This window comes from Rhinopithecus bieti, unplaced genomic scaffold (genome assembly GCF_001698545.2).
Source record: "Rhinopithecus bieti isolate Rb0 unplaced genomic scaffold, ASM169854v2 scaffold_28066, whole genome shotgun sequence".
NCBI classification, from domain to species: Eukaryota; Metazoa; Chordata; class Mammalia; order Primates; family Cercopithecidae; genus Rhinopithecus; species Rhinopithecus bieti.
In genome coordinates, this window is record NW_016813021.1 from 400,101 (window position 1) to 412,850 (window position 12,750).

The following is a 12,750-nucleotide window of genomic DNA, read 5'->3' on the forward strand; positions in this document are numbered from 1 at the left end:
CCCCATCAAAGGTACACAAGTAGATTGTTTGAATCCTTCAGATGAAGTCTTCTTTCATCTCCAAAGATCAGGAGATTATGAGAAGGACAGAAAGTCAGAGAACCTGGCGATCAGACAGACGCCGTTCTTCGTGTTAGCTGTTTCCTGATCCAGAAAGAATCCAGCTTCTAGTTGTAAATGATCTCATCCCTACTTTTTAAAGTTAGCTGTTACTAGAGAGATGTTACAGAGGAGAAGGAGCACATATTAAATTTATGGTTCTCTTTTGTTTCTATTTCAACTAGCACATAATAGAACTCAAATCTTTCTCAAATACCTAGATTTTTCCTTTGTGAGCAAAAGACAAAGTATGGTTTCAGGGTTAGAGTCTATTCGATTCAACCTCATTTCCACTCTGCATTCTAGGGGTTTTTAGGCTTTCCTCAATATAAGAAGATAGGTGGACTCCTCAGTCAACTATTGGTAAACACTTATTTAGCAGAGGTCATGCATTTGCAGGCTCTTTACTGCCTGGTAGATTATAAATGAATATTAAAATGTTGCTAATTTCTTAGTTCCAAGTCAACTGCTTCTTCTGTTTTCTACTGCACTCAGAATGAATGAATGAACGAATGAATAAACAAATGAATGAGAGTTTGAATGCTTACCTAAAGGAAGACAACTAACTGTTGTCTTTCTGGAGGACACTCAGTGGAGACTACAAAAGCTTAAGGTGATACTTAGAAATGCAGAAAAAAGAATCCACATACATTGTTTCAAAGTTTTATTTGCTTACAAAAGAAAATGGACGTAGGTTTTCGAAAACTTATCTGCATGTACAAAGTAATCCCTGTAGATAAGGAGAGGCAACCCCTGGAACACACTGCTGGATAAATTGTTCATTAAAATTATATCTCTTTGCATCAGAGCTGGTGGAAAGTCATTATTTCACGAGTTAAAACCACTGAAAAACTAAATCTATTTTTTAAATTACCAAATTCAGAAAGATTATATCCAAATGCTGATTTTTGGATACCCATGAAACCGGTTACCAAGTGATCTCAGAGTTGGACATATCAATGAAGCAAGAGGTAGTTTGTCCAATTATGTCCCTTTTTTTCTTATCAGCAAGGTTATTCCTATAGCAAGTAGGAGTGAGTGACATATTCTTTGAACCTCTTTGAATTCTTTTCCTGCTGCGGGCATATTATTTCCCTCAAACAATCATATCCGTTCATTTTAGGACTTGAGAGAGAAGATTTCAGAGTTCAATTTATTTTTCCCAATTCCTCTTTGAGCTCTCTTCTCTGGAAAAACAAATCATCTGACACGCCATGAAAACACCAAAGGGAAATCATTTCTACCATGTCATAGATTAAGGGAACTTTTTAAAAATATATATATATTTTTTGTTAATAATAACAACAATAATATTAACATTATCCAAGGAGGAGATTTAGGCTGCTGACATGAGCCCCGCCCCCGCCCCCCAAAGGCGCATACAAACCACATAACAACATTTTCTCAAACAAGATGCCTTAAGAGTTCTTGCCGTTGGTCTTTCAGTTTCTTCTGAGGCTGTCAGACTCCGGGGCCCCACAGTTCCATGGCTTCCAGCTCGTCTTGGACAGGGGTGAACTCTGGCTGATCTGGATGGGGAGCTAAAGAGGAAAAGTGGGGGTGGGGACTTGCTGTACCCAGGAATCATAAATTGATATTCTCCCCTCACCTGGGTCCTTAGAGACACAGAGATATCCTGCTGGGTAAAAAGCAGTGGGTATCTTAATCCACCACGCCCCTTGTACCTTCCTCATAAGATTTCAGACAGTTAGTAAACAGACGAAGGGAAAGATACATTACAGAAATTGTTAGAAAATTAGAATCATAGCCAACCATTTAAATATTATATGTTTTATTTACAGAAGAAACCCTGAAAACTCAGCAAAATTATAAAAGAAATAGAAAATTAAAAAAACGATCTCGTGTTAGAAGTCCATCACCAGAGGACAGCAGGGAGGGGAGGTGATCAGGGGAGGAAGGGAGAGTAGGGTGGTCAAGGAGAAAGATGCCCATCCATCCTGTGTGGGGAGAGGAAGGAGGAGGAGGAGGCACAGTTAAGTAGGCTTTATTACGGAGCTGTCACACAGGGGAGTCTGGGATAAATTCTTGGCACACGATCATATACCTCTATCCAGGCTGACATGGAGCAGTCAGTGTCTATTAAAATAGACATATATGATTTGGTTAAGTTCCAATGTTATCACTCCATCATGTTTGGAGCAGAGTGAGCAAGAGATTTGAAAGGGTGAAGGTAGGGATGCAGAAGAGGCAGGGAAGCAGGGTGTCCATTGTTAGGGGCAGGGGCTTGGTGGTGGTGGTGGTGGACAGGACAGTTCTGTATCCATAGCCAAATGCCCGGGGCCAATGTAACCAGAGTGGAGGATTTCCACTTCAGTGCTGGTAATCATTGTAGGGGATCAGATCTTAAGAAGGGATAGGAGTATTTGAGAGAACAGGGAGGGAAAAGATGAACAGAGAAAAACACATCAGCAAAACTTTGTTGACCAATTCCTCTGATAAATAAGGTTAAATTTCTACTGAAGCAGAAAATTTTAAATTCATTAACTAGTAAGTTCATGGCCCCACAGCAGTCCCTCAGCCTCTCTCTTGATGCTTCCAACAGCGACGATGTCAGAAAAGGGGCCATTGCACAGCACACCAGCATGGACACTGCAGATGTTTCAGGAAGGATATTCTTTTAGTCCAGTAGTTAGTGATAAGGCAAGGACAGGATGACTTTTGTTTACTCTCACAAATATCCTTGGTCACCTAAAATATGGTGCTTAAATGCACCTAAATGCAAGTGATATGCAAGAGATCACTGAAAATAATCTAAGGACCCTCTTAATTAAGGGAGAAGTTCTAAGTTTGACATTTCCCCAAACCAAGAGTAAAATTTTATGAGATGTCTTGGCCACATCACAGCTGTCACATAAGAATGAAGACTCCAAAAGAATGTTCAACCATGTCCTCCAAATGTGCTAAACATGAAGTCAGAGGCCAAGTCTATGTAGGTCATCATTTGGAAGCAAGGAAGACTTAGATGTGCTGTTATTTTGAATTTGCTCTTAAGGTTTTTAAGGGAGTAGCCTCTATAGCAATTTGCACTTTATAGGAAATGTCTGGGATAATTTAAGGAAGTGAGGCATTCAAGCTCTGCTTCCCATTCATAACCAATCTAACTTTTTTATAGCACTATCTTCCCATTTCGGTAGTAAGCACAGTGAAACATTGATCAAAGCCCACAAGCGGGGCTTTTTGTGACACTTACCTCTCACACCATAGGCAGAACATGATGAGGGGTCACAATATCCGGGCTGGCCAGAAGGACCTTGCGGTCCAGGAACCCCAGATGACCTGGGGCCCTCTTGGTCCAGGAGAGCCAGGGGGCCCAGGGCTGCCAGGCCGACTCTCCCCTGAAGGTCCTAAGAAGTACCCACAGATAGAAACAGTTGGTCTTTTGCCACAACAGGGTGAGTTTCGAGACAACCAAGAAGTAAACTAACTCTTAGAAGAAGCAACTTTTAGGACAATTAGGACAACGTCTTTCTATTCATTGAGTTCTTTTTCTTAGACTGGATTCTCTTAGAAGAAGCAACTTTTAGGACAATTAGGACAACGTCTTTCTATTCATTGAGTTCTTTTTCTTAGACTGGATTCCCTAGGCAGAGGATCATAGTGTAACCACTTTTCCTTCCGGAGGTCAATGCTCTTAATCAGTTCAGGAAACTAGGAAGCAAAATGTATTTTTTCTATTACCTCTTGGATATTAAAGGGAAAGAAACATTCCATTTTCAACCTTATTTTCTTTTTGGAGCTTTTGTTTCCCAATGCAGTTCCTTATGAACCCAATCTATGGGCGTGCACACACACAGACGCAAACATGAATACATTCAGAGCTCAACCTCATCATCTAGTTAGAATAGCCATGCAATTCAGTACCAGTTTATGGCCCCAGATAACTAAAGCTCAACCTCATCAACAGTTAGAATGGCTATGTAATTCAGTACCGGTTTATGGCCCGAGATAATTAAAGTAAATTTGTATGAGTGTGAAATTGTCCTGGAGGGGACCAATGACAAGTTTGAAATTTGACCCAATATACTAATCCAAAATTGCTTTAAGCTAGTTTACATTAATTGAGAATTCAGATTGAGTAAAAATAGGAGGATTAAAATTATTGTGAATTGAAGAAATGTGTCAGTATGAGAGTTTTTTGGCTTGTATGCTTGTTTGTTTTTAGGCCTGGGTTCCAACAGTGTTGAAAAGGCATTCTTCAACTATAATGGAATTTCTCAACTGGAACTGAAATGAAAAGTAGGAAGAAGTATCACCTTCTATTTGAATAGCGTGGTGGCTCTCATATATTCAGCTCCTCAATCAGCACTCACCAACCACCCATTCTGTATAATGTGTGATGTTACATCAGTTCCTCACATTGTCTCTAATAACAGAAATATTTACACTCAAAATGAATCTATCGCATTAAGAACCTCCCTCCGAGAAAGTATTTTCCAAAATCCTTACTAGATTGGAAAGAAAAATCTGTAAAGCACTTTACTCAATGTGGCTAAGACTGACATTATAAGTATATATTATAATAAGATTGCAAATTATAATAATTCTAATATAAAGTCTGATCATCTGGAGACCATTCTAAAAGCACATAATACACAAAACTCAAAACTTCTACAGAACTCATTCAGTAAGATTACCATGGCAGGAAATACTAGTGCTCACCAAATAGCCTTGTATTTCTCTAGATTTTGTGTCTGCCTTGCAGTTCAGGTGGGGCTAGGTGATTAGTTCCAGACAATAAAATGTGAATGGAAGTGACATCTCATTCTGATTAGGAAGTTGAGACTGATGTGCCTTCTTTTTTCTTTTTTTTTTTTTGAGACAGGGTCTCCCTCTGTCACCCAGACTGGAGTGCAGTGGTGCCATCATGGCTCACTGTAGCCTCAACCTCCAGAGCTCCTGTGATCCTCTGCTTCAGCTTCTCAAGTAGCTGGGACTACAGGCACATGCCACCATGCCTGGTTAAATTTTTGTATTTTTTTGTAGAAATGGGGTTTCGTCACGTTGCCCAGGCTGGTCTCAAACTCTTGGCCTCAAGTGATCCTCTTGTCTCGGCTTCCCAAAACGCTGGGCTTACAGGAGGGAGCCACCACACCCAGCCCCATGTGCCTTCTTTACCTTTCTCTTGGAGGCTACATGATTCACTACAGAGGTCGTGGGTTCTGAGATGGAAGAGAGCTACCTTATTCATATGAAACTTTGTGTGAGTGTGAAATAAAGCTTTATTGTACAAATCCACTAAGCATTTGGGATGTATTTGTTACTATAGCATAGTCTGTCCTATCCTAACTCACACAAACAATAAGATCCTAGAATATGCTCTAACTTTTTGGGCTTGTATATTGCGAGGATCATTATTAACAAAGAAGCCTCCCAACAAAACAAATACGAAATACAGCCATTTCAGTTACATACTAGGATGTAAGATGACTATTTTCCTCCACTGCAATGCCAAGTGAATATAAAAATGTACATTTGCAGTTTCTTGTTAGGAAGGAAGATTTACCTGCTGGTCCAGGGGGGCCTCTTGGACCTTGGGTTCCAACGCCTGGATTTCCTTTTTCTCCCTTGACACCAGTTAGACCTGTTTAAAATAATTTTTTAAAAAATGTTTAAAGTTCTTTTTGAAAAAAAATCTTGGTAATTCCATTTTTCTGGAGTTCAAAAGTGCTTCTCTGATGAAGACAATTAAGTGGGTTGGTTTGGGGTTATGAGTACCAACGGGACTTTTAAATTAAATTCTGACACTGGTAGCATATGTAGAATCACATGTTGAAGTCTGATTCTGTATTTGAGTGTGTGGTCTGTATTTGCTATTCTGCCAGTCTCTCTTTCTCCTTCCTACTGAAGTCACACAGCCTGCCAAGAACTGGTCCTTGTCTTTGCACGCACCAGGCCACTGTATTTATGCAGCTGGCACTCCACAAGTAACACAATAGAAATCACAAGTGAACACGTCTAACATTTTCCTTTCGGTCCACCCTGTAATGTATCTGCAAAAGGCATGAATTATAATTAGGCAGCAACATTCTGAAGAGCGTGAGTTTCCATTAAAACTTGGAAGCTTCGGAAAAGCCTGTGTTTGATTTGGCTGATTCAGCCCCATAAAAATCTAAATTTATTCGTGTTTCTTTTCCATGGAGCGGACCTCTTATAATTTACAGTGCTATTAACAAACTATACATTTTCACAGGCAAACACAAAGAAACATATACTCTGACACCTCATTATCTAAACAGGTCCTATCACAAGATCACTTCAAAGGTGAGAGCACCTATATTGAGGCCCAAGATAAGGTTGCATTAGACTGGGGTCTGGGTTACCCTGGCTTACTTACATCACGGAAGATCTTTGCTGTCTGTATTTCATGTACAAAAATGCTTTGAAATAGCAGCATGCAGAACAGCATCTCTGTTTAATTATACCTACTGAGAAATTATGTTGAATTGGCAAAGCCTAGGAGNCCCTAGGCAGAGGATCATAGTGTAACCACTTTTCCTTCCGGAGGTCAATGCTCTTAATCAGTTCAGGAAACTAGGAAGCAAAATGTATTTTTTCTATTACCTCTTGGATATTAAAGGGAAAGAAACATTCCATTTTCAACCTTATTTTCTTTTGGAGCTTTTGTTTCCCAATGCAGTTCCTTATGAACCCAATCTATGGGCGTGCACACACACAGACGCAAACATGAATACATTCAGAGCTCAACCTCATCATCTAGTTAGAATAGCCATGCAATTCAGTACCAGTTTATGGCCCCAGATAACTAAAGCTCAACCTCATCAACAGTTAGAATGGCTATGTAATTCAGTACCGGTTTATGGCCCGAGATAATTAAAGTAAATTTGTATGAGTGTGAAATTGTCCTGGAGGGGACCAATGACAAGTTTGAAATTTGACCCAATATACTAATCCAAAATTGCTTTAAGCTAGTTTACATTAATTGAGAATTCAGATTGAGTAAAATAGGAGGATTAAAATTATTGTGAATTGAAGAAATGTGTCAGTATGAGAGTTTTTTGGCTTGTATGCTTGTTTGTTTTAGGCCTGGGTTCCAACAGTGTTGAAAAGGCATTCTTCAACTATAATGGAATTTCTCAACTGGAACTGAAATGAAAAGTAGGAAGAAGTATCACCTTCTATTTGAATAGCGTGGTGGCTCTCATATATTCAGCTCCTCAATCAGCACTCACCAACCACCCATTCTGTATAATGTGTGATGTTACATCAGTTCCTCACATTGTCTCTAATAACAGAAATATTTACACTCAAAATGAATCTATCGCATTAAGAACCTCCCTCCGAGAAAGTATTTTCCAAAATCCTTACTAGATTGGAAAGAAAATCTGTAAAGCACTTTACTCAATGTGGCTAAGACTGACATTATAAGTATATATTATAATAAGATTGCAAATTATAATAATTCTAATATAAAGTCTGATCATCTGGAGACCATTCTAAAAGCACATAATACACAAAACTCAAAACTTCTACAGAACTCATTCAGTAAGATTACCATGGCAGGAAATACTAGTGCTCACCAAATAGCCTTGTATTTCTCTAGATTTTGTGTCTGCCTTGCAGTTCAGGTGGGGCTAGGTGATTAGTTCCAGACAATAAAATGTGAATGGAAGTGACATCTCATTCTGATTAGGAAGTTGAGACTGATGTGCCTTCTTTTTTCTTTTTTTTTTTTTGAGACAGGGTCTCCCTCTGTCACCCAGACTGGAGTGCAGTGGTGCCATCATGGCTCACTGTAGCCTCAACCTCCAGAGCTCCTGTGATCCTCTGCTTCAGCTTCTCAAGTAGCTGGGACTACAGGCACATGCCACCATGCCTGGTTAAATTTTGTATTTTTTTGTAGAAATGGGGTTTCGTCACGTTGCCCAGGCTGGTCTCAAACTCTTGGCCTCAAGTGATCCTCTTGTCTCGGCTTCCCAAAACGCTGGGCTTACAGGAGGGAGCCACCACACCCAGCCCCATGTGCCTTCTTTACCTTTCTCTTGGAGGCTACATGATTCACTACAGAGGTCGTGGGTTCTGAGATGGAAGAGAGCTACCTTATTCATATGAAACTTTGTGTGAGTGTGAAATAAAGCTTTATTGTACAAATCCACTAAGCATTTGGGATGTATTTGTTACTATAGCATAGTCTGTCCTATCCTAACTCACACAAACAATAAGATCCTAGAATATGCTCTAACTTTTGGGCTTGTATATTGCGAGGATCATTATTAACAAAGAAGCCTCCCAACAAAACAAATACGAAATACAGCCATTTCAGTTACATACTAGGATGTAAGATGACTATTTTCCTCCACTGCAATGCCAAGTGAATATAAAATGTACATTTGCAGTTTCTTGTTAGGAAGGAAGATTTACCTGCTGGTCCAGGGGGGCCTCTTGGACCTTGGGTTCCAACGCCTGGATTTCCTTTTCTCCCTTGACACCAGTTAGACCTGTTTAAAATAATTTTTTAAAAAATGTTTAAAGTTCTTTTGAAAAAAAATCTTGGTAATTCCATTTTCTGGAGTTCAAAAGTGCTTCTCTGATGAAGACAATTAAGTGGGTTGGTTTGGGGTTATGAGTACCAACGGGACTTTTAAATTAAATTCTGACACTGGTAGCATATGTAGAATCACATGTTGAAGTCTGATTCTGTATTTGAGTGTGTGGTCTGTATTTGCTATTCTGCCAGTCTCTCTTTCTCCTTCCTACTGAAGTCACACAGCCTGCCAAGAACTGGTCCTTGTCTTTGCACGCACCAGGCCACTGTATTTATGCAGCTGGCACTCCACAAGTAACACAATAGAAATCACAAGTGAACACGTCTAACATTTTCCTTTCGGTCCACCCTGTAATGTATCTGCAAAAGGCATGAATTATAATTAGGCAGCAACATTCTGAAGAGCGTGAGTTTCCATTAAAACTTGGAAGCTTCGGAAAAGCCTGTGTTTGATTTGGCTGATTCAGCCCCATAAAATCTAAATTTATTCGTGTTTCTTTTCCATGGAGCGGACCTCTTATAATTTACAGTGCTATTAACAAACTATACATTTTCACAGGCAAACACAAAGAAACATATACTCTGACACCTCATTATCTAAACAGGTCCTATCACAAGATCACTTCAAAGGTGAGAGCACCTATATTGAGGCCCAAGATAAGGTTGCATTAGACTGGGGTCTGGGTTACCCTGGCTTACTTACATCACGGAAGATCTTTGCTGTCTGTATTTCATGTACAAAATGCTTTGAAATAGCAGCATGCAGAACAGCATCTCTGTTTAATTATACCTACTGAGAAATTATGTTGAATTGGCAAAGCCTAGGAGGAAACATCAATAAATGAAAAATGGCCAATTTGACAGGCAGCAGGCATGGAAAGGCTTTGCAATTTTTAAAAATTACAAATAACTATTTGTTTACTTTAAATATAATGCATATTCACTGTCAACAAATTAGAAGATGCAACAAGCAAGATGCTAGCACTTGAAAATAATCACTTTTAACATCTTACTTGATAACTTCCAGAAAGAAAAGCATTGATGTATGATTTGTTCTGGAAATCATTAGTAAAGAAGACTCTAGTGAAGAACTAACAGGTTTTGGTTTTGGGATTTTACACTGCACATATAATGGTTGCTTCTAACCTGCAGCTTTGGTATCTTTTGTGCTCCCAGTAATGATCTCTTGTAGTCAAGACATAGCCTGGCATCTCTTTTAAAAAGCTCTTCTTCTTTACTAGGAGTCATCCAGGTTGGTCTACTCATTGCTAGAATTCCCAAACACCCAATCCTATTGCATGTCACCTTGATGGTGCTATCTGAGCTTACAAAAGACTAGTACCTCCATGACAGCCCAGGGTACTAACCACCATGCCTGTGACTTTCTGTTTAGGGCCTGGTTCTTCTCTTAGGAGCCCATAAGGAAAACAACGATTTCTCAAAAGTAAAAATACCATCTCATCTGAGTTTTAAAAGCACACGGCTAACTATGACTCATCAATATTTAATGCTCAATTGCTAATCAAGTTGTTCAGACAGACAACCACGCTGTGGAAGCCTCCTGGGTATTAGTTTAGTAGCTAATGAGAGTTTGTAGTTTTTAGCTGAGAGGTGCTACTTCACTTGTTAGTGCTTGTGCCCCAGTGTGCATCTGGGAATTTAGCCGAGAATCCCTCTTGTTCTGTTTGAACTGGAGTCACTTTGCCAACAGGAAACAAGTCATTTTGAAAGAACTAGAACATAATAAAATATACTGATGACTAACACCAGGCTGTTCCTGATTAAGAGCATGGTGACTCAGTGGCCTCTCATGACCTCATGGTGCAGGATCATCTTTAACAGGATGGCTCCTAATGCTTAACTCTCCACAAGAAGACACAGATCAGGGAGAAGAGGACATCTGGGGAAGTATTCTTGGGACTAATCCCCTGATAATAGTTTCCTGACTTGTTTTTTGCTCACTCATAAAGAAAGTACGAGGTGAAGATTGGGAATAGAAAATCTGGTTGTTTCAATTTTCTCATTATACAGAGAAAAATAAATGGAATCAGATATTATCTGTAACATATGTCGAGGTAAGAAGAGAGAAGGAGCCTCAGAAAAACATTTTGAAAAAAAATTCCAGCCCTCGAAATGCCTTAGAAAAGGAAAAGGAAAATGCCTGAAGACACAATTATATATTAACAAGGAATTTTAGAGTTTTATTCTTTTTTTTTTGTTTTTTTGTTGTTGAGACGAGTCGTCGGCTCTGTCACCCAGGCTGGCAGTGCCAGTGGCTGGATCTCAGCTCACTTGCCAAGCTCGCCTCCGCGGGTCCACGCCATTCTCCTGCCTTTCCAGACTCCGAGTAGCTGGACATACGCAGCCGCCGCCATCTCGCCCGCGCTAATTTTTTGTATTTTTTAGTGCGAGACGGCGGCTTTCACATGTGGTTAGCCGAGGATGGTCTCGGATCCCTCCTGACCTTGGGATACCGCCCGCCTCGGCCTCCCAAAGTGCTGGGATTACAGGCTTGAGCCAGAGTCTCACTCACTCTGTCACCCAGGCTGGAGTACAGTGGTATAATCTCAGCTCACTGCAACCTCCGCCTCCTGGGTTCAGGCGATTCTCCTGCCTCAGCTTCCTGAGTGTCTAGGATTACAGGTGTGTGACACTATGCTTGGCTGATTTTTATATTTTTAGTAGAGACAAGGTTTCACCATTTTGGCCAGGCTGGTCTCGAACTCCTGACCTCAAGTGATCCGCCCACCTTAACCTTCCAAAGTGCTGGGATTACAGACGTGAGCCACCACGCCTGGCTGATTTTATTATTCTTCAAGGTATTATATTACAAACTACATTTAGGTGAATACATTAATATTTGTCCACATATCCACTTATAGTTCTCATACTGAAGGAATGTTCATGTCCATGACAACTGAACTTGGTTGTAGGCCATTTTTTGGAGTGAAGCAATCTTGTTAAAAATTAGTATTTAAGTACCTTAGATGAGGGTTGAGACCAAAGGCTAAGGGTAGAGACTTCAGATCTCTAAAATAGATCTGGATATATTTTGATAAGCCTTGTAGGACCTAATTAAAAGGAGGGAAATCAAACGTCCTAAAACATCAGCCTGTGACTATCCATGAGATGCCTGAGGGCAGTGGAGCCTGGGTATAAAGTCATTTTTCACAGACAAAACCCAGTCACGGCCCATCATAGATCTCTTTTGCACAGACCCAAGGTGGGGCCACTTGGTGCTGAGATGGGGTCACCAGTGCTATGCACCAGTGTCCTTTCCACAAAAACATTGAGACTCAGGAGACCCATGAGACTCCCAAATGCTAATTTCCTTCTTTTGAAATGCCCTTTACCTTGTCTGCCTCCATAACTTCTCCTCATTCTTTAAGACCCAACTCAAAACTTCTCTATAACTACAGTAGGCAGAACCATGACAGACTCAAGAGGGCAAGGAATATTTATCTTATTCCATGGCTATATCCCCAATGTGTAAATATCTCCAATGTATAAATACGATGTCTTCCACATAATATGTAACTCACAAATATTGGTTGAGTGAAGTAACAGATGAAAGAATGAATGAGTGAAGGAATTCTTTACTTTCTTAGTAACTGTGCTTCTTTGGTACTGTGTATTCCATTGCATTACCTATTCTCATGCCCACATGGCCCCAAAACTATAGGACTCTTGACTGCTGGAGCCGTGCCTTACTTATCTCTCTGGCGTCAGTCCATAGCCACTCTTAGGTGGCCCAATAAATACTGAAAGACTAAATGAATTGAATGCCTAGACCAATACTCAACTTCCCATTATTATTATTTTAAAATCTATTTTACTTTTAAATTCTGGGCTACATGTGCAGAACGTGCAGATTTGTTACACAAGTAAACGTGTGCCATGGTGGTTTGCTGCATCTATCAACCCATCACCTAGGTTTTAAGCCCCGCACACATTAGTTACTTGTCCTGATGCTCTTCCTCCTCTTGCCCCTTCTCCTGACAGGTCCCGGTGTGTGTTGTTCCCCTCCCTGTGTCCCTGTGTTCTCATTGCTCCCACTTATGAGTGAGAACATGAGGTGTTTGGTTTTCTGTTCCTGTGTTAGTTTGCTGAGGATGATGGCTTCCAGC

The 12,750-nt window shown here is 40.2% G+C and overlaps 1 protein-coding gene across 1 annotated transcript in view; it reads right to left on the bottom strand.

The window, feature by feature from the left end:
- Window positions 1-748: 748 nt before the first annotated feature.
- COL14A1 (collagen type XIV alpha 1 chain) overlaps window positions 749-12,750 on the bottom strand; it is a 260,476-nt gene continuing 248,474 nt past the window's right edge. The window contains 4 exon segments of the mRNA XM_017847514.1: window positions 749-1,640; window positions 3,311-3,396; window positions 3,398-3,464; window positions 5,624-5,701. Of these exon segments, the coding sequence (XP_017703003.1) occupies window positions 1,561-1,640; window positions 3,311-3,396; window positions 3,398-3,464; window positions 5,624-5,701 (311 nt within the window). The 3' untranslated portion in view covers window positions 749-1,560.